At 44.7% G+C, this 22,900-nt stretch overlaps 1 protein-coding gene across 2 annotated transcripts in view; it reads right to left on the bottom strand.

Moving 5' to 3' along the window:
* Window positions 1-772: 772 nt before the first annotated feature.
* Window positions 773-22,900, bottom strand: part of LOC105017821 (serine/threonine-protein kinase D3) — a 40,526-nt gene continuing 18,398 nt past the window's right edge. Inside the window, exons 2-18 of one of the 2 annotated variants that reach the window (XM_020056167.2) lie at window positions 19,284-19,422; window positions 15,223-15,354; window positions 14,570-14,772; window positions 12,883-13,048; window positions 12,646-12,723; window positions 12,218-12,398; window positions 11,915-12,038; window positions 11,695-11,772; window positions 10,222-10,498; window positions 8,495-8,547; window positions 8,231-8,303; window positions 7,715-7,821; window positions 6,783-6,944; window positions 6,185-6,283; window positions 5,236-5,503; window positions 3,882-3,967; window positions 773-3,521 (exon numbers count right to left, since the gene is read on the bottom strand). In XM_020056167.2, coding sequence (XP_019911726.2) covers window positions 3,348-3,521; window positions 3,882-3,967; window positions 5,236-5,503; window positions 6,185-6,283; window positions 6,783-6,944; window positions 7,715-7,821; window positions 8,231-8,303; window positions 8,495-8,547; window positions 10,222-10,498; window positions 11,695-11,772; window positions 11,915-12,038; window positions 12,218-12,398; window positions 12,646-12,723; window positions 12,883-13,048; window positions 14,570-14,772; window positions 15,223-15,354; window positions 19,284-19,422 — 2,400 coding nt within the window. In that variant the 3' untranslated portion in view covers window positions 773-3,347. Of the gene's footprint in view, window positions 3,522-3,881; window positions 3,968-5,235; window positions 5,504-6,184; window positions 6,284-6,782; window positions 6,945-7,714; window positions 7,822-8,230; window positions 8,304-8,494; window positions 8,548-10,221; window positions 10,499-11,694; window positions 11,773-11,914; window positions 12,039-12,217; window positions 12,399-12,645; window positions 12,724-12,882; window positions 13,076-14,569; window positions 14,773-15,222; window positions 15,355-19,283; window positions 19,423-22,900 lie in introns of both variants that reach the window. The other variant, XM_010882734.4, reaches the window with a different exon arrangement.

Below are 22,900 nucleotides of genomic sequence, written 5' to 3'. Positions count from 1 at the left end.
CAGCATGCTTGTGTTTTCCTCCGACAGGCTCTCGGTTGCTGCCCCAGTAGCGATTAAAATATACTATTACACAGGACGCTTACTGTAGCCGAAATGAACAACCAGGCCTACTGAGGGATGATAGCACTGAAGCTTTCATGTTAAGACCTGACGCTGAAATTGATTACGATTTGTTTTTCTCTGTTTAAGTAGGACCGCCGTTTATCTATTCTTGAAATTACATGATGACCTGTTTTTGCTTTATTAAGACAAATTGTATATCCGAACCATACAATGTTGGTATAGAACGGCAACATTTCTAATTTAGAGGGTTGTATTTTCTTGGAGGCTTCTGTAGGCCTAGACATGTGGTGCGCTGTTACTACACAGCAGTAGCCACAAACGTCTCTTGATGTTCGTTTAACATTTGAACGATGCAATTGAACAGCCTCCAATGGCACTCTGACATTTGTAATTAACAGCACAGATTAGAGCTGTAGCCCAGTCCTTCTGACTCCACGTCCTGTATAACAAACAGAGCCATCCTAATAAAGAGGACTAGGACCTGATCAAAAGTAGTTGACAACATGCAGGGAATTAGGGTGACGTAGTTCACTCACACGCGACCGATTAAAGTGAGCCTTGCACTGTTACTCTTCAACTAAAATAGGATTTATATTGTGTTTTATTAGTTATTGTAAAGGTTCACAGTAGTTTTGTGATATCTGTTTCATAAAGCAACTTTTGGTTTGAAACGCGCAATATACAAACCAATAAAAAAAAAAGATAAAAATTAGTTCAGACTCAGCGGCACCGACCGAGGCATTCTTTTATTATTAGATATGTGAATATTGAAATATAGACAACACTGACATGTGCCAATCCAGTGGCAACACAAAATTAAGACAAAATCTCAGGTTTAAGTCATCACTCTACTACATGTGCTTTTTGCTAAACTTAAAATTATACAACGTAGACTGTATGGCAAACATCATACTGTACCACAACGTTCACAGTAAGAGGCTAAATAGGGTGTAGTCAGAAGAAAACGTATTGGTTTGTTTTCACAAAGCAATAATCAGCATGTTTGTCCCTGCACTGCACACAATTGCAGTCATCTCATACAAAAATAATAATAAAAGCAATTCTAATCGTTAATTGTGTAACTCTAAAGTGTGTGTGGGGGGGGGGGGGGGGTTCCATGTTCCACTGTCAGGCAGCCCTTAAAAAGCACAACTTCATTAAATCCCGTCATCCAAAATCAATCCACCTACCCAACCACAATACCTGAATTACATTCTTCGGATTCCCACACATTTCAGACATAGAAAGATATGTTTTTACTAAATATCTTGGTATGTTACGGCAAGTATGCACTCTGGCCTGATCTAGGTTGCCATTATGGAATTGACAGCTCAGGTCGCTTGATATTGGACGTGCTTTCAAACGAAACGTCTGAAAAAGGTAAGTTAATCATGTTCTGGGGCAAGTGACATTTAGTTATGCTTCTTAGCTATCTAGGTAGTGTTCATTCAAATAGAGTACCATGCACACGTTTGGAGAGCACAGGAAGAACCTACAAAAACAGGGCTGGGCTACTTGCGTAGATATTTCTGAGTAAGGTTTTGGCGCGTGAGGCAAAAGGGAGTGTGTGAATACCTGAAACCGAATTTGTTGTAGTGTTTTCCATTTACTTGCTCGATGTAATGCTGATCAATGTGATTTAATTCCCACCAAATCACAGAAAAGCCTTTGAATTTGAGAAAATATGCATATTGTTTTTCAGTATCCTATTTTGTGGCACAGTAAATATTGAAGTGAAGTTAAAAGCAATCTGTTGCTCATGCGCAGAAATAAGCCCCATCCGCTCTTCTGTCACCTTTTCAGCCCTCGAAAGTTTGCACGTCCGTGGTTTTCTGCATTGAGCTTAACTGTCTGAACTTGGTTGCATTGGTGTCAGCCTTGGTGTAATATGCTCTATTTTGTTGAAATCTACCTTAAGTTCTTTGAAATCTATTTGTCTATGTCTTCGGGTCGGAGAAACACAAATCTTTTTTTAATCACTGTGCTGCGGCATGGAGTGCCATGTTGGATGTATCGTTCGTGCATCTGCCAGGCTTGCGTGGCCTTGCAGTGTTCACAAAAGTGCGGCAGTAGCTGGCCTCGAGTGAGGACCAGTCACCCATACAAACGCCACCGCCAAGGACATGACAGGGTATTGGTCAGATCTGAATAAGGCAGAGCTTTGAAAATGTCACATCAGTTTTTAAACAACAATAATACATTTGCTACCTGAGAAACATTTCTCAGCTATCCTTACCTCATTCAAAAAAATATAACTTCTGTAAGCAATGGCTGACAGCAGAGAATTACGAATTCTCAGAGAGTTTATCATTGATCCCCTGCGTTATTCATCATTTAGTTGATATCCAGAGTCTTTGTGGTTCTATAAAAAAAATTGGGTAGAATCAAAAATATAATTACTTCTTTTACCTATATTTCTATGTATAGAATTCTCAGGCTTGGGTTTGGCTGGTATCAGCTTTGCTTCTTTTTTTCTCAGGAATTTAATGAGGGACATTAAGACTGTATAGCAGCTGCTGATTGATTGGTACAAGGCATCCAATAAGGACCTGGAAATTACAGGATGTAGCCAATAGTGCAAAAACATAAGCCACCAAATAAGCATAAAAAATACTGAATATTCAAAACATATGCCTTTTTTGTACTGACTGTTCCAGTTCAATGGCTTAACTTGAAACCTTTGGAAATAAATGTTTTCCAAAATTGGCACTCTGACAGTAAATTCATAATTCAATGTAGATGCATGATAAACAAAGGACATTAGAAAAATATGGTTTAGAAGCGGAAAAACTTGAACATCTCCTTGGATTTGGTCCACATTTGCAAGGTGAGTCCACTACTAACTAATCAACAACAGTTTTTGTCTTTTAGGCTTGCGAGACATACAGCGTATTATGGCTTTTAGAAGGCAGTCAGTGCAGAGAGAAAGCCACGTACGTAAAGTCTCTGGAATGTGATGAGAAAACAAAACAACTTGAAGACACTCCATCTCGATCGTCGCGCCCCCTCCCTCACAACACCAGAAATAGGTTCCATTGCCCGGGTGTTCGACCACCACACAGTATGGTGTGCAGCGCCTCCTGTCTGATCCACGCAGCAGTGCATGACGACTCATTCATGCACATGGATGTGGGCTATTACATGCGTCTCTTAAAGCTTACAGTCTCAGCCAACTGTGGCCGGTTCCAGGGGCCCAAGTGACGGTCGTGGGACTTCCGTGTCCCAGGATGCCCACGCAAACTCCTCCCGAAACGTGTGCCGGCTGCGGGCAGACCGCCGGGCCACTAGGGGTCCTCGTCCATGTCATCCAGGTTCGGGGCCATTATGAAGTGCTTGGGATAATGCAGGCCCCTCTCGTCGGCGTGCTCTTCCCAGCGGGCGTCGTCGCTCTCGTGGGTAATGTAGCGCTCCCCCCGGCGCGTCTCGAACTCCCGGAGGTCCAGCCATGTCTGATAGTCCTGGGAAGGAGCGTTAACTGTCATCACTGAACAGCGAGTGAGAGCAAGCTAAGAAGTAGCTCTTCTTAGAACACTAGATGGAGTGAGTTCTGTTTTCGTAATATAGTAAACTATTAACCCCACAGGGAGGTCTTGTAACTCTACAATTCTTGGTACTTGAAAATAAACTGAACTGGCAATTTTTTCTTTTTTAAATGGCGTATGTGGCATCGCCATTAGTCAGAAACATTTACTCTAGTGTCAAAGTGAACAAATGTAACTGAACTTTTGTTATAAAGTCAGTCTTGAGAGATTTTATTAAGGTGATGACCACTGTAACAGAATGTATACTAGATCTTGGTCAACATTCAGGTGTGTTACCTGCAGCCAGGGGTGACTAAGAGACTTATCCACACTGTAGCGTTTCCTCATCTTCACCTGAAGGAGATTGTTAATCAGGTCTGTAGCTGTGGATGGACAAAATGGATGTCAGGACAAAACAAGGCATATGTATATTTCCATCGATATGTTCTTCTACTGTGGTCACTAACTAGTATCAAATGCACAGCCACATCAATGTTTAGTCATTTAGGACTACAAAAACAATACAGACTAAAATACTTTAATACTGCTTTATCATCTAAGCATGTAGCTTAGTTGATAAAGCATACAACGTGATGGTTCTGGGTTCGATCCCAATGAGGGGCCAGTAAGAAAAAGTATGGAAATGTATACACACTAAACAATTACCAAGTCCCTCTGGACAACCTGCTAAATGAACCAGTAATACAGAAATAAGTTTAGCACATGTAGCTGAAGTGTGCTACATAGTGGTGGATGAGGTGAGCTTTCTATAATACTACATAAAACATAGTTACTCAAATTTACAAAAACAGTAAGTCTGATTAGAATTGCTGAAAAAGACCACGCTTTGAGAGGTGATGACCACGCTTTGAGAGGTGATGACCACGCTTTGAGAGGTGATGACCACCCGTTAAACAAAGAGACTCTAGGGAACTAACACATATGTTTGTCTACTAGCGGACCCAGTGGGAACAAAATCTTTTTTTTAACAAAAAAAACAATTTTAGGTTAGAATCTGTATAAAGCCGAGATTAACCACTGACCGCACACTGTAGCTAACTGCGTCAACAGGGACCTTTATGTGTACCAATTACAACCAATTACATGGTAGTTATAGGCTCTCTTTCACTGTAAATAGATGCTGTGCCTCGCTATTAAGTTTCAGCCATTACAGATCAATTATCTTTAATGTTAAGTGTTGGAGGGAATATAGGTGTTATTCCCAGGAAAATAGACCACTTGAAATGGCTCCCTATTCCCCAGATAGTCCATGTCCTTTCAGCAAAGTAGTGCACTTCATTGAAAGTCATTTTACCAACAACCTAATCCAGAGACACACAGTACCAGGGGTGTGAAAAGTACAAAGTAGAAGTACCCGGCTGTGTTCCCCAGTTTTGGGAAGTTCCTAAAGAAGGGTTAAACGACCATGCAAACAGAGTTCATAACTCACCAGTGTCCTTAATTGATCATTTACACTCTTCCTTTTTAATTTAATTGATCACTAGTCAGTTTTGAACTCCCTTCACCTGGTTATTTAGATCTCAATTAGATCCTTCCCAAAAGCGGTGAACACCGCCGAACCCAGTCGAGTACTTTCGCGTTGTGCTTTTTACACCTCGGCGCGGCGCACTCATCCTCGGACGGCTCTTACCCTCTCCAGAGATCTCCTTCCATGGGTTGGAAGGGTACATGAAGGCGGCGTTCTGGATCTGGTCGTTGATGTCCTCGTCCTCGTTGAAGGGGAAGGTGCCGCTGAGGCTGACGTACACGATCACGCCGACCGACCACATGTCCAGGGAGCGGTTGTAGCCTTTACTGCGAAGGACCTCGGGGGCCAGGTAGGCCGGGGTGCCCACCACGGAACGCCTGAACGACTTCTCGCCGATGATGCGGGCGAAGCCGAAGTCGCAAAGCTTCACCTGCCGGGAACACAAACGGTTGCCGATCATCGCCGAGCCGTTGTTTTTCCCAAGGATATGTCCAATTGTTTACGATGAGTATAATCAGACGCCGACAACGAATAAAGCGTTTGGTACCACAGCTTTCGGCCAAGCGGCTGACAGTGTTATAATTTACATTATAAACCGTCTGAGTAAAGCCCTGAAAACACACAGCTCTGGAAAAAATTAAGAGACCACGGCAGCTTTTTCTTTCCTTTCCAAGAAAGTCGAAAAGGAAGGTTTTGAGTCAGGAACAGAAGGGTAAAATTTAAGAGACCACTGCTAATTGAACGCGTCTGTTCCTCACTCAAAACATTCCTTTTCAACTGTTTTGGAAAGGAAAGAAAAAGGTGCAGTGGTCTATACATTTTTTCCAGAGCTGTATGTATGAGACTGAATACCATGGGTAATCTAGCTGTGCTGTTAAGTGATCACGCCAATGAGGCACCAGGAATTTGTCATGCATGGCTAGTATATCACGGCCAATAGCAGAATATACCAGTCAACTGCGGTATGTTAGCCACATGCAACATCCTGTCACACCATATTGCCTAAATAAAACCCCACTTAAATAGTACAGAAAACCATATGAGTCAGGACTTCAGCTGGCTAACTCAGCGGTGATGTCCGGCATCCTTATTGTGGTGGACATCAACCTACCTGTGGGAAAGGCTCTGCAGAGGCCAACAGCACATTCTCAGGCTTCAGGTCACAATGGACTATGTTCTTAAAATGGAGGTGCCTGAGAGCCACCAGAATCTGTGGGGCAGAGAAAAAGATTTGGTACAGACTACTGTGTTGTGTTAAAATGGAGACGTCTCAGGGCAAAACTGTGGCACAGAAAACACACTACAGACTGTGAGCTGTTGTGGTGAATCAATTAACTCAGGACGAATTTGATTTACAGCGTGTAGTGCCTTTTTACCAACTGGGGCACTCCAAGCACTTCACATAGTAAGGGGGAAAGTCGCCCCATTCGCCAACAATGTGCGTCGCCAACCTTGGTGAAGTAAGGCGACCATTTTGTGCCAGGTCACTCCCCACACATCAGTAGTCCAATTAACTAGTGTCCTTATTTCTGTTGCTATGGTTACTCCTGCACATTGTGTACAGTTTAATAGTAGCTTTTTTTTTTTTTTTTACACTAAACCATGAACAACTGAACAGGAAGAACAGTTGAGTAGAGCATAACAAGTATGGCAATGTCAAGAGTTACTTTGAGGGTCATCAGTATGAGGGATATTTTACAGTAACTGACCTGTGTGACCAGGAACTTGGTGAGACGTTCAGGGAGCTTGCTCTTCTCACTGGACAAGATCATCTCCAGCATGTCTCCATGGAGCTTCTCCATGACAACAAAAACACGCTCGGGGGTCTCAAACATGCACTCCAGATTAACAATTCCAGGATGGTGGAGGTTCTGTCAGAAGACGTTCAGTTCAATCAAAACATTGAATATTTACCGTGCCCTTTCAGAATTATTGGACATCTTGGTAAAGATCGGTTATGAAAAACTATCAGTTTAAACTTACATTCAAAATATGAAAGAGATCTAAGATTAAATTTTGGTACAATTTGTTTTTTTTATTTAGCAAAAACAAATGTTGATGTTCGACTTGAAACAAGGAGACTATATATATGAAGAGCCAAGCGCACTATGGCCCGGGAGAGGGACTTTTGAAAAGAAAATCTTGCCAACATATTACAGGTGTTATTTCAATCGACACCACACTCTAGACAAGGAGATTTAATTGTGAATTCCAAATGCTGATTGGTTAATAGCCGTGGTATATTAGACCATATACCAAAGGTATGACAACTTTTTACTGCTCTAATTGCATTGGCAACGGTTTATAATAGCAATAAGACATCTTGTGGGTTTGCGATATATTGCCAATATACCACAGCTAAGCGCTGTCCAGGCACAGCTCTTAGCTGTGGTATATTGGCGATATACCACACCCCCTCCTGCCTGGTTGCTTAAATATACCAGGGTCCGCAGACATACTTGAACTCTTTAATAAATGAAACCTTCTTCCCAACTGCCTCGACCCGACCATGGACTCCCCATTTCACCACAGCTCTCCAGTGAAACCACAGTGAAACGTATCTTACGTGGATCAGATTTACATGCGATCATGGTTCATACTGTCACTGAAAGAGCAAGGCCTGCGTTTGTCTTCAAACTACCTGGAGAATGGCCACCTCGTTCCTCAGCTGGCTCTCCTGCTTCGTCGGGAACCTCATTTTGTCAATGATCTTGATGGCCACGTCTCTCCCGGTCTTTCTGTGTTTCCCTAAAAAATGAAAATTAACAAGACAAGTCACGGGCTACTCCCTGCAGACTGTGGCAAATTAACTGTCTGTATTTTGTTCCTGACTCAAACTATAGAGCTGAGAGACAGTAAGGAATTCCACTAATAAAAGTTTATTTGCAAAGCAAGAAAAACAAGCTGTCTTCCCCTCCTAGTGAATTTAAACTCCTATAAAGAAAGAGAACATTTGGATGTACATGGAGCCAAAGGAATGGGACTGCTACCTCAGCCTCCAACCAAGGCACACAAATAGAGCTGAAAATGGACGGGAAGAGGAAATTCAGCAATTCCTCTATCGACTTCCACTGCACTCTAGAGCTGCTGAGCTTCCTTTCCACTTCACAATGTCCAACAGAACTACGAGAGAGTCAACCAGACTATTCTGACTTACCTCCATACACAATCCCAAACTGACCCGAACCAAGGACCTCGTCAGCAAAGATCTGATAGACTGAACTGATATCCTGAAGAAGAGAAGAATACATATTTCGCTTAACAGATACTTCGTCTAAACACTTTGCAGACCCACATGTAATATTCTCATTCAGTAATGGTATTAGAGCTGAATTCATACACATGTAATACAGTTCTGATTCAATAATAGTAATTAGAGCCATACACACGTAATAACATTCGGTAATGAATACACACTCACCACATTCTCTGTGATCTGTGAGTTAGACACTGATATGCTGACAGAAAGGTCCTCTGAAGAGACAAAAAGCAGGTGATGTAGTTATATTAAATGATTAGACATCAAGGGTTATTTGAAGGACTCACCAAGGACAATATAAGGTTCTTAACTGTGGACACTGTTATTGTGTATATTAAAGGGTTCTGTCATTTTTTTAAGGCTGCGGAATAGAGTAGTAGAGCCATGCCAGCAAGGTAAAACTGTTCTGTTCCTGAGAAATGACATTAATGCTAATTGCTCACAGGTCGTGGCCGAAAATGTGTTCTCTATTATACTCACCCGGTAAAATAAGGGTTAAAATAGCCTGTCTTGCCTGAGTGTCGGTCTAGTATGTTTGCGCTTTAAATAACTGCCAACTTGCTGTCAATCCCTGTCATGCCATGACTTCACAGCAACAGAGTCGGCAAGAGCACGGCAATCTGGAACCAGGCTAAATCACAGCCGTTCAGTGGTAGGAACAAGCTAGCTGACGGGCAGCCTGTACTTCCAGTACATTTCCATTGGGTATTGATCGTGAACCCGCAGTGGTCCAGGTCACACCCAGTGATGTAACACCCGCAGTCTGGGCCCAGAAGTGGGCCACCAAACACATCTGTTGGGTTAACCTACCACAACGTTCCCGTCACGCGTTCCTGTACAGGGCTAGGGGGCACAACCGTCCGTAAGCTTGCACATGCACTGCGATCGCCATTGGTGCCCTGTTCCCTTGGCGACAGTCGCAGGCGCCATTTGGGACGCGCTCAAAGTGTGCAACGCAAGGTTGAACATGAAGGCCGTCTGATCGGCTTTTGTGGTATTCAACCAACGTTGGCCATAAAATCCTGTGAATCGTGATAGATATTGGGCATGAAAAGTAGCTGAATTACACAATGTACGAGAGTATTAATGATCTCTGTGCGAACGACACTAGGTGGGAAATGTGATGCCCCATTACTGATGGTTTCCACACATCCTGTCCATACCTCCTGATAGGAGTTTTCCATCTGACGGTCATAGACTCTATGAATAGACCCATGGACCGTAGGTTGGCACACACCATTGTGAGGAAACCTGTCTGTACCTGATGATATGCATGTATTTTAGTTCTATTCTGTTGTTAGAGGAGTGGTTCGTTACCTTGTGCTATATGAGGTACCGTATCACAAGCAGTTGGTATCTACTACTGAGGGGCCCCACACAACCTGATAAGCTGTGGAGCCAAGAAACCCAAGAGGGGACACTATTAGGCCATGTAAGGTTAGGATGTAGAATACACGTATGTGATTGGAAGACAGCCAGATATCGGAGGGGATGTGCTGGGGCATAAATACTGTGTCCACTTTGAAATCATTGGAGAGAGATAGAAATGAGAAATGGATGGTCAACATCATAGACTCGTGCTGAATAAAGATGTCTCTCCCCTGACTTCCGGTTGCATTTATTTTGTTCATGGATCAAACTTGGACAGAATCTAACAATCGTCCTAAAATGCCAACGGTTAACTGTAGGATCTGGGCAGGCAGCGGGGGGGTCTCAATCAGGTCCCCCCTCCCAGTTTTATGAAACAAGCGACCTTATCGTCTTCCACTGAACTGCACACGCACCACTCAAAGGCACACACACATACACACATGCCCATAAACATTGCGTGACCGATCTCCTCAGCAGATGCCGATTGCAGCAGGCAGTCGGGTTGAAAGGGTACTCACTGTGATCCTTGCCCAGTCCTGGACCGGTGCAGACGCTGGGCTGGGGAGTGACCGGCATCAGGGCCTGGCGGATGGCCTTCTCCCAGCCCTGGGCCACCTCCAGCCCCACGCCGGTGGCTGCCAGAGCCTGGTTATGGAAGTGGCCGCTGTTGTTCTCCCCCACGTAGTAGACCATGGTGGCTGTGATGACCTCGAAGCAGTGGGGATTGCTGCCCTGGGCCAGGCAGTGGAAGTCCTGAGCCTGCTCCACCTGAAGGATCTCCGACAGCGGGATCTCCTGAGGACGGGTTCAGGGGTGCGAGGTCAAAGGTCACCGAACATCACAATCAACTGAATCAGCCGCAAAAATGAAATAAAAAGGGGCTTCCAAGAACTAGAGTGGCTGTATAGTCCTCCCAGCTCCTAACTGTCCCACTAATAACGGCGTTCTCAGCTCTACCGGTCTACACTCTCTTCTCCTCCCTCTCTGACAAACTGTGAGGAATGAAGTGTGGAGCATTTCAAGTCCACTTTAACATTCCGCCTTTCTTCCCCTGCTCTAGCCAAGCAGGCCAGCGCGCGCACACACACACACACACACACACACACACACACACACACACACACAAGCAGAATAAAACATCTGAAGAGAGAGAGAGGGAACTGCCAGCCAGCCAATAGGCTCTCAGCTCCGTCGGCCCAGACCGCCGCTGTGCCCGCCTGGCCTCTCCGCCCCTCAGTCGCCAGTATCAGATGAACCTCTAGCGGTTTGCCGAGTACACCACATAAAGGAGCGCTCCGCCGGGCCAGGCCGGGGGAGTGGGGGGGGGCAGAGTGCTCCCTTGATTAAAAGGCAGGACGTGCCTCCCCAATCTGGGCATGAGGCATGCTGGCAGCCTGCCAGTCAGGGAGGGAGGAGGGACGCCACAGGGAAGCCCCCCGAGTTCTGGCACTGACTGTTGGTCTGCCACAGTGGAAGCAGGCACAGAGGCTCAGCCGCAGGGCTCCCTCTCTCTCTCTTTCTTTCTCCATAATTCTCTTTCTCCATCTCTCTATACCTCTCCCTCTCTCTCTTTCTGTATACCTCTTTCTATGCCTCTCTCTTTATATCTCTATTTCTACTTGCACACCTCTCTCGATCTTACTCGCTCTTTCACTTCCTCCCTCCCTCAGTGAGCTTCAAAGGAAAAGTGATATTCAGGGGGTTGTTAGGTCACATTGAAAAATAACACGAAGGGGACAATACAGAGAAGAAAAGCCTGTCTGTCTGTCTGCCAGTCTGTCTTTCTCACTGTCTGTCTGCCATAAATGGAAATGAACATCTCACTGAATCTAAATGTAATCAGCCACCAACCCTGTAACTGTTTTTATCTTGTCTCACACCCCCACACCACAGTTTAAACCTGTGAACTGTGTATGGTGTTCTGTCATGTTTCTTTATGACTCATACAGCTGGACAGCGGCGGTACAAAGATTGTGATGATTCTCACACACCTTGTAGTACTTGGATCCGGTCTCATTCTGCAGCAGGGTGAGACACTTGCTATCCAGCCTCCAGTAATGCCTCTTCCTCTGGGGACAGGATCAGACCAAAGCACCAAGTTAACATCACAAAGTCGAATGACATCAAGGCTGTAGACTCACAAGCAGACCCTCCCTCCCTTTTTGTCGCTCTCTTTTGGCCTCTCATATTACACACGGACAGGTTTCTCACCAGATTGTCTCGACTGGTGTAGTGGACCATCCACCCCTCCCGAACCATTGTTGAGCTCTTCCGTTTGGTTTGTTTTATGGATTGAACCACTCGCATGAGGGGGATGAAACTGCTCGTCATGGGGCTACGCAAAATAACAAGAGGGTGCATTAACAAACCTACTTGAGAAGCAACCCCAGAAATGAAAGAATCTGAACACATTACAGGCATCCAACTGCCTGTACGCGAGACAAGCTGTGCAAAATGTCCCTGACCGCAGTGACACAAGAATCCTGTACATCAGGGACCCAGAGGACTAAGTACCTGATGGCCTTTACTGTCTCCTCGTCCTTGTCCCCATCCAGACAGGGCCCCTCGATGTAAAACTTATCGTCCGGGGTGGAAGGCTCTTCCTGTTCATCCATACTCTGGCTGCCCTCGCTGTTGACATCACTGTTGTCCACCTCCATGGTAGCCTCAGAGTCTGGGCCAGGACTGGCCGGTCCTGGGCGAGAGCGATAGATCGATCGATTGAGTGATGGGTGTGACAGTTTGTTTGGTTTGACACAATATGTTTTCAACTGAAGTTGGCAGCAGAAGTTATTCAAATTCATGTAACTTAGCAGGCTAACTTATCCAAACCTACTTCAGTAGTGAGTGGATACTTTTTTCACGTTCTTTTCATCCGGCCCCCTTGTGGGAGTTGTGTTTCTGAGGAAATCTGTCTGGCCATATTCCTGAGACAAACGTACCTCCGTTAAAGGAAACCTCTCCAAGACAGTCTCTAGGAATCTTGGCCGCACATCTCTTATGGCAGTTAAATTTACAATCTGAAAATATGAAGAATCAAATCTCAGAAAAACTCAACTGTATCCTGACGGCATATTCAACACACCAAAAGTTAATATTTGACACCAAGCAATTACTCTAATGTTACTACGTTACGATGAGAGACAGAACACAAAGCCGGGGCCCCTGGACGGGCTGACCTTTGCACTGCATGCCCTGTCGGAACAGCCCTTTGAGCAGGCGTTTGCAGTACTGGCAGATGGTTGGTCTGGTGTAGGTGTGCACAGAGAAGGTGTGAGGCACTTTAACCCGACCCAACACCATCTTCTCCATCCATATAGGCCTGCCGCTCAACAGGCTGTTGCGCTTCCCTGCCCCCAGGAGAGGGCGCAGCTGGGAGGATGAGGTGGGGGGACGGACAGGGGAGGGGGGACAGGGGGAGAGAGAGAGAGAGAGAGAAACAAGGCAAGAGAGACAGAGATGTCAGAGAGTAGGAGAGAGGGAGATAAAGGGAAGTAGATAGAGAGGGAGACAGTGAGGAAGGACCACAGTGGACAAGAGAGGAGGGTAAATGGGTAGGTCAGTACGAAAAGGACAGCATGTGAGAAATCGTAAAAATATCTAAATCCTACCAGACCTTGCCGTACTGTAACCTCTGTACTGTAACCATTTTAAAAACGTTAAGCTCTTAATAAAGCGTTAGTACAGACAGGACTGTATTGTGCAGTATTTTCAGTCAAGAGGAGAGACCAGTGTAAAATGTAATCATGAGCAAAGGACCTTGAGATGTGGACAGAAAGGAATTTCACTGTGGGCTGGTGAACAATGTTCATGAAAATACTTTGTTTCAACAAACCTGTCTGGGTGGCTGCAGAGTCGACAGTGCATGGTGCCACTTACTGAACTTTATCTTATCGGAAATAAGTTTAAATATTGGTACATGGGTTAGTAAATAGGTATTTCACATTTTGATGTGTAACCAAGTGGGAAGTGAGAATTTACAACAACAAAAAAAACTTGAACAACAGTCTCAGTACAGGGAAGCTCTTCTGTCCTTAATGAGATCCGTCTCAGTAATCACCGCTAAATCAGCTAGATCTTCATCAATTAAATTTCACAAAACATTACTTATAACAAATCTATTAACATTTTATTTTATCCCTATAATTTATATTAGGCTGACAAAGCGTGTCATAGCTTTTCAAAGCATGTGAGAATGCATTTGTATTTGCAGCTTGACAACTGGAAAATTCCCATCAGCTTAATAAAGGCAATACCTCAAATCCACCATTGGATTATATCCCAGCAATGCTCCAACAGAACAAAAGGGCAGTGCACATTGCATACATATTTTCAGACACAAATGGCGTGGGAAGGAAAACAATCAAGAGTGTTTGTTTGTAGGACACAACACCCACAACCAGCATTATTTATTGAATGAGTGCGAAGTGGATTAAATTATCGGTGTTTAAAATAATCCTTTGTATGCTTGGATTGTTTGATACTGCGTGGGGAGGGGACAGAAAAGGCTTTATGGATGATTAATCTGAAGAGCCTTGTTTCGTTAGTAAAATGCTCCCTGGGTTTCAGTATGTATACATAGCATTGTGACATAAACATTCTCCTCAGGCTCCCAACTTGGCCAGCCGGAATGGAAAAACCATTGGTTTGCCTGAAGCCATTGCTCCTGACTGAGTTTAACTTGTGTGGCTGTCGGTATACGGAATGTGTGTGTGTGTGTTGAAAACGTGGAGCTGCTCATGGAGGTACAATAAGCAAGAATGAGCAGCAGCGGCACAGAAAACGTGTTCCCAAAGTGGCGCCCTCCTCATACATCCTCATACATCGGCCATTTAGAACCCGGCCGAAATTAGTGCACTAAAATACAGAAGATGGTGCAGTTTGGGACACGGACATAGAGTGTGCCCCTACCTCCTCCTGGGGCACGGGGACATTTTCAATCGGTGCAGGGCGGGGCCCGGTCATCGTGGTTCCAGGCAGGGATACGTTGGACAGCCGTCTCTTCCTAACCCCGCTGCAGTTGTTTGGAATCTTAAAGGCGCAGCGTTTGTGGTAGTTCAGCCCACATCCTATAGACAAAAAAGCACAGTTTAGACTTAGAAACACTTAGAAACATGCCCGTATTTGTCTGTCCGTTTGTCTCATCTGTCGATGTCTGTCCCTCACCGTCTCTCTGGCTGTCTCTTTGTCCCCGTCTTGTCTGTCTGTCTGTCTACTCTTTTGCCAGATTATGTAAACAGAACAGCTTCGACTCTGATCTCCAAAGAGAACTATAAAAGCCTGTTTGGCATCAGTACAATGAGATCCTCTCAAAGGCTGTCCGGACCAGACTTGAAAGCTGTCCTCTCCGAAAAAAGTAGGAAGCCGCACAGTCAATCAAGACATCCTGCTGTACAGTTCCCCAGGCTTTGATTCAGGCCTTTGTGAGCCAAGGCCTTTATTTAAAGTGAACTCAAGGTCAGGCATGACATAACTGGAATCAGCTTGGGGGTGGGCACTTGGGCTGGGTCTGGACTTACCGTCACATTTGAGGCCTTGTCGGACGAGCCCCCACAGCATCTCCCCACAGTCATCGCAGAAGGCCGGGGCCTTGTAGGAGTGGACATACAAGGCATGTGGCCTGATCTGGAAGTCCTCAACCGTCGCTAGAGCTGGGACACACACACACCCTCTGGGTCACTGTGCTGAATACTACATTGTGAGGTATCAACATTTCAACGTGAGGTTACACCACTACAACGTGAGGTAACAATACAACAACATGAGGTAACAACACCACAACCTGAGGGGAAAAGCGTGTGAACTGTATGTCTGAGAAGGACAGAATGCTGAGGAACTGGTCTATATGCTGTCTGATGTACAGACCAACATATCTCTACTAGGGGTCTAATGATTATCAGTCTGACCGATAATTAGACCCGATATTCATACTTTTTACAATAATCGGAATCATTCATTTATCTTATATAACTGCCGATAAAATACTTAGTTTTAAATGCGCTTCTCCAGCAGCCACAACTCTCTGAAAGGTTTCTGCTTGTTTTGCTCAATGTCCCGCCTGCAGAATTATCAGATTGGTTATACATCACAAGTAAATAGCCAATCAACACTATAAAGTAGAATGCAGAGAGATGCATGGCTGAGACGAGACGTTTGAATGCTGACGTTGCTATAAACGTTACAATAATCTAAACTGATGTCGCAACAAACATTACTTTCATTATGATATTTTTCTATGATGACTATACCCAGTTTACTTTTTTGTGGACTAACGTTAATCCAACATAAATGCCTGAACTAATGTTTTGGTGTAGCCTAATAACAGACAAATTAACTTTGGAAAGCGATTTTCCAGACCCCCGTTTAATAGGGCAAACGTGAAGAATCAGCCACATCTGATACACAAAAGTCCCTGCCTAATGCGCTTTGTTGCAGTAAAATATGTTTTAGTTTATTTATGCAGTGATAGTTTTGTGTAACAACGTCAGTGCGAATGCAATTGGAAAGCTAACGTTCTTAATATGGTAACAATTAATATAACAGCATTCCTGTAATTGTTTTTTACATGATGGTAACTAGGTTTAGCAAAAGTTACGTCAACTTTGCTAACATTAATGATTTCACCTCCGTCATGAGGAAATTCTCTTGCCTATCATTTGCACTTTACTGGCTACCTAGTGAACTACCCGAACGTGAGTGTAACACCCGAACGTGAGTCATGAATTAATCAGCTAATGTTAATTGAATGCGATAGCTAGTGTAACTCTAACAAGTTTATTTGTTTACCGTTAATTTGGTCAGCAAAACAAAACTTCACAACGTTAATTCTTGCACGTCACTTACACCAAGGCTGGTCATATGGTTGCAGTGGTGTTTGGAAGTATTCTGAATGCTACGCCAGACACAAATATCAAGGTGTCCCCTCATCCTATTCACTTTGGGTACTATTTCTGACCACCACCCTATGGACCCTGGACAAAAGTAGAGCCCTATTTAGGGAGTTGGGGTGACATGTTGATTACATTTAATAAATGAATAACTTGAATGTACTTTGCTAAATGACTAAACTGCAAGTATTCCAGAGTGATGTGCCTGTTTCTTTTCCCCCTGGTGGACACCGAGATTTTCAGACATTTATTTTCTCTTTAATGTCTTGGCAGCTTTGCTGTTTGTTCAGTACAGCCATTCATTTCATGTCCTTTTTCCTAGAAAATTGATTTTCTGCCAATAATACGCTCTCGCTCTTTTTATCAATAGATGAACTTGCCGCCTTCGGACCAAGTCGTTGTGATGAAAAACAGCGCCATAGCAACCACATTCCCACTGAGTGCACAACAGTCCTTTTCACTATAACTTCAGAGGAAGGAGAGTGTTCTGTGCTCAGACAATAACACACAGCTTCGCTATTAAAGCTGGTCTACAAGATGTCATTCAGGTACTTCAAATATACTGATAACATTGTATATGGCCGTTAACAAATAGAAACTCTACTAGGTAGAAATAGGTGCAAAAGGTCATGACGAACCTTCACGGCTCACAATCAACATTATCGTAAATCACTGAGGACCCACAATTGTAGAAATAACAATTGCATGGCTTTGAGCTAGGAGCAGAGACATTTTTCATGGCCTCCCTCTGAGTGAGACCCAGTTCAGTACGAGCAACAGGGTTGAGGTTCGGAAACAGAGCCCACAGGCCATGAAACACACAGAATGGTGTCAAAAGAGAGTGAGAGGGATCTGACCCAAGCTGAACTGAGCTGCCAGAGAGGAACTCGACAGGCCTGTCTGGCTGCGCATTACCACAGGTAATGCGCAGCCAGAGTACAGAAAGCATCAGCCAAGAAACTGAAGGCCCAACAAATAGGGGACGTCGTAAATAAAAAATTTGGCTTACATTTTCCCCCCTAAATGACACTATAAGACCAAGAGTTTTTAAAAACCTTAATAACTGTTTTCTAAACAGATACATGTTCTCTCATGTCTGCTGAGGAAATCTGAAGCTCTGTGAATGGTGCCATTGGGTTCTTCGCCATCTACCTGACCAAGGCCTTATTTGCCCGGTTACTTAGCTTGGCTGGACAGCCAGTTGTAGTCTTAGTGATTCCATACTTATTTCTATCTGTGCCTCGACACAATTCTCTGAGGTATACGCAGAGTTCCTAGGACCGTGTCACTTTGTTTGCGCTGCCATACACTGTTAAGTGTGGGACTTAATTGACATGTATGTGCGCCTTACTTTATCACTGTCTAGTTAATTCAAGTGGACACCATTCAAGATGTAGAGACATTTAAAAGATGATCAAAGGACTATTATTTTTATGGAATATTATGGAATTATGTGTGTAGATTGATGGCAAAAAAAGGTGAATATAAAATGTAATGAATTATATATTTAATAATAAATTATAGAATAATATATAATAATGAATAATATTACATAATTATATACGTTCTGGGGACCATGACACGTCCTGACGTTCTGGGGACCATAACACGTCCTCCTGATGTTCTAAGGACCATGACACGTCCTGACGTTCTGGGGACCATAACACGTCCTCCTGATGTTCTAAGGACCATGACACGTCCTGACGTTCTTGGGACCATGATACGTCCTCCTGACGTTCTAGGGACCATGACACGTCCTGACGTTCTGGGGGCCATGACACGTCCTCCTGATGTTCAGGGGACCATGACACGTCTTCATGTTCTGGGGACCATGACACATCCTCCTGACGTTCTGGGGGCCATGACATGTCCTCCTGACATTCTGGGGACCATGACACGTCCTCCTGACGTTCTGGGGGTCATGACATGTCCTCCTGACGTTCTAGGGACCATGACACGTCTTCCTGACGTTCAGGGGACCATGACACATCCTCCTGACGTTCTGGGGGCCATGACACATCCTCCTGACGTTCTGGGGACCATGACACGTCCTCCTGACGTTCTGGGGACCATGACACATCCTCCTGATGTTCTGGGGACCATGACACGTCCTCCTGATGTTCAGGGGACCATGACACATCCTCCTGACGTTCTGGGGGCCATGACACGTCCTCCTGATGTTCAGGGGACATCGGAATGACTTGCAGGGAGAGCAGTGAACACCCTCTACAGCTTGTTATCACTGTCATGAACAATACCTATGTACCTTTGAGTAACTATGGCACCCGGCTGCACCAAAAACAAGCAGAGAGGATGAGGAAGTGGTTTAGGGTTGAATCCTGTGTGGTTGTGCTGTGAGTTCACATGTTTTGTCTTACGCGTTGGGATTCTACTTGAAAACGACATTGGGTTTTGCAGCTGTTCACGTGTTGGCTGACTTTTACATCTAGGATTGTCAACAACAGGCACTGCCAGAGACAATGCACATGACCACAGAAAATGTAAGTTTACAGAAAACCAATGGGTGACATAGGGCCTACATAGTCGCAACAAAGGAGAAATCTGACAGAAATTAGATTAACTTGAGTCGTTGCATAACTTAATGTACCATTAAAAAAATATAAACGTAATCTTTATCGACCAATGTCGTCTCTTGTGACGTGGAGTATCTCCAGCCCTTTTCTAGGTCTCACCAGAAAGGACCACCTCGATCAGGTCCCCCTCGTGGATGTCCTCCGCCGACGTCAGCCTCTTTAGGATGTTCTCTGAGCTCAGGTCATGGCGGAACAGAAGGATCTTGTCGTACATGCCAAAAAACCCACACTCTGGAAACTGGGAGAAGAAAAAGAAGTGAGAGATGTTACAGTTGGCATTGGCTGACATTTATTTTGTTACTGTGCATTATAGCGTTTCCAAACATTCATAGTCCTGTACCAAGTAAAGACACGGATAGCAAATCCAACCTGTTTTCTGAGATTGGATTGGGGACAGGGCCCTTGTTTACTGGGCTCGTAGGAAACCAGTGATGTTTGCATGGAGAGCGTGTGTGTTTGTGTGTGTGTGTGTGTGTGCAGCAGTCGTTCAGGCGGAGAGAAACAGCAGGAAACTGAACCCAGAGGCTCCGGAGACGTTCCGGCGCAGCTCTCATTAGGAGACGGACCGAAGAACCTCCGCCGATCATGAATTATGCCTGAGGTCCTGTCACCGACACCGGACCGCTGTTAGCCCTCCGTGCTGCTCTGTCCAACCCTGCAGCTGCCACCTGAACAATCTGACACCTGGCTGACAAAGCAAGTAGTGCAGCCCCCAGCACAAACTCTCGGTCAGAAGACGCCGATGTGTTGGCTAAAGCACCGCAGCCCAGACAGCATGACCACTGCCACCCCGAACAATGGCACGTTGACTGACATGCTGCAATATGCTGCGCCACAATCCAACCAGCCCAGTTTTTTCAAGCACAGGCGTCATAAAATATGCATACGCAGTCATCGGTCAAGCACTAGAGCCGACAAAGACAAAAGCATATGTCCTCGCACTGTGTATCGAGAGGGATGCACTTTGTGCCTTCAGAGGAACTGTTGTTTGACCTTTGTCAATAAAACTACAGTGAAAACCTAACTGACACATCAGCAACAAGCAGTCAAGATTTGGCTTCTCTGTTTAAACCAACCCCTTGAAATTAACGATATGTCGGGGCGCTGATACAACTAGAGCTCTGGGGGGGCAGGGTCAGCTGCCTTGCTAGATTCCTCTCAACTTATTGGCGTTTGATTCAGCAACATTTGCTTACTGGTCAGATGCACAGATTAAGGCAAACTGCCCTTATCTGCAGAAGTTTGGATCAGACAGTTTATCTGACTCCACCGTTCATTATAGATATTATAATGTATATGCAAATCAGACACATCTGAGCAAGACAAACAAGGATGTGAGATGTCATCTGTCCATCCAATCAGGTTGAAAACCTGTGGTCACCACCTGAATGCTATTGGATAGAGCCTGCAGGGAAGAATGTAAATATGCCTTGTAACAGGTGGGACAACTTTTGGTCTGTTAGAGAACTATGGTTCAGATGCACCTTCCTTTCTTTAATGTCAAAGTCTTCTCTTGCATGTTATGCTTAAGGATAAACAATACATCAAAATCACACTGACAGACTCCTTTTTATTGACAGTCGGACCCAGAGACACTGAAGGGGTACTGAACCCTGGTCCCTGGCAGGGTTCCGTAGATGTGCATTAAGCCGGTTAGCGTTTACCACTCAGCCACGGCTCCGTGGTCCAGAACGTTCCATTTCCTTCTCTAATCAGCCTACACAGTGGTTAGTGACATCACCTCATTTTATGTTGGGAGCCACTGGAAAAAGCCAAAGGTCAATCTGGCTGCAGTCCAAATATTACCTCCCATCAGCATCCATTAACAAAGGTTAGATTCTTGGATTTGCAAAGGAAATGAACACGGCCTGTACAGCATATGGAAATCAAGAGATTTTTCATGTGGACATTTTATGGGATGCGTTTGATATTCATATTTTGTTTGGCGGTCTACTATTCATAAATCTTACAGAATGAGAATCACCTTCCTTTGCTAAGTACATTTACACATTCCCAAAACGCTACTCGCGTGATGGCGCTTCTGGTAACAGACAATATGCAACGAGTGAATGCAAAAATATCAATATAATGGGAAACGCAGAGTGAATATTGAAAATACCTGAATCTAAACTGGACATATTTATAGTCCCAGCTGATCATCATTCTGGCTAACTGTTTGGACGAGCCTTGATCAGTTTTTTGCCATGACTGCCCTGAACTGCCCATCTGCCCTCTGCCTGCTGGAGGTCACTGAGGGCGTCATCAGTGAACTCGCCAGCAGGCTATTCAGCCCAAAGGTCACGTACTAAGACTTTGATGGAGCGCAGGGGGGCAGCCGACCACCTTTGCTGCGGGCACTGTGATGTGTTGTAGTCCAACCCCTTTGCAGCGCACAGACGCAGACTCAAACCAGGAGGCGATTGAGGTGCTGAGGATGGACTCTTCGATGTACACTCACCTAAAGGATTATTAGGAACACCTGTTCAATTTCTCATTAATGCAATTATCTAATCAACCAATCACATGGCAGTTGCTTCACTGCATTTAGGGGTGTGGTCCTGGTCAAGACAATCTCCTGAACTCCAAACTGAATGTCAGAATGGGAAAGAAAGGTGATTTAAGCAATTTTGAGCGTGGCATGGTTGTTGGTGCCAGACGGGCCGGTCTGAGTATTTCACAATCTGCTCAGTTACTGGGATTTTCACGTACTATTTCTAGGGTTTACAAAGAATGGTGTGAAAAGGGAAAAACATCCAGTATGCGGCAGTCCTGTGGGCGAAAATGCCTTGTTGATGCTAGAGGTCAGAGGAGAATGGGCCGACTGATTCAAGCTGATAGAAGAGCAACTTTGACTGAAATAACCACTCATTACAACCGAGGTATGCAGCAAAGCATTTGTGAAGCCACAACACGCACAACCTTGAGGCGGATGGGCTACAACAGCAGAAGACCCCATCGGGTACCACTCATCTCCACTACAAATAGGAAAAAGAGGCTACAATTTGCACGAGCTCACCAAAATTGGACAGTTGAAGACTGGAAGAATGTTGCCTGGTCTGATGAGTCTCAATTTCTGTTGAGACATTCAGATGGTAGAGTCTGAATTTGGCGTAAACAGAATGAGAACATGGACCCATCATGCCTTGTTACCACTGTGCAGGCTGGTGGTGGTGGTGTAATGGTGTGGGGGATGTGTTCTTTAGGCCCCTTAGTGCCAATTGGGCCTCGTTTAAATGCCATGGCCTACCTGAGCATTGTTTCTGACCATGTCCATCCCTTTTTGACCACCATGTACCCATCCTCTGATGGCTACTTCCAAGCAGGATAATGCACCATGTCACAAAGCTCGAATCATTTCAAATTGGTTTCTTGAACATGACAATGAGTTCACTGTACTGAAATGGCCCCCACAGTCACCAGATCTCAACCCAATTGAGCATCTTTGGGATGTGGTGGAACGGGAGCTTCGTGCCCTGGATGTGCATCCCACAAATCTCCATCAACTGCAAGATGCTATCCTATCAATATGGGCCAACATTTCTAAAGAATGCTTTCAGCACCTTGTTGAATCAATGCCACATAGAATTAAGGCAGTTCTGAAGGCGAAAGGGGGTCAAACTCAGTATTAGTATGGTGTTCCTAATAATCCTTTAGGTGAGTGTATGTTGATTGGTGTAAGCAGGTCCGGGTTAAGTGGGAGATTTTATATTTTTCAG

This window comes from Esox lucius, chromosome 18, assembly GCF_011004845.1.
Source record: "Esox lucius isolate fEsoLuc1 chromosome 18, fEsoLuc1.pri, whole genome shotgun sequence".
NCBI lineage: Eukaryota > Metazoa > Chordata > Actinopteri > Esociformes > Esocidae > Esox > Esox lucius.
This window is presented reverse-complemented; position numbering and strand designations above follow the sequence as displayed.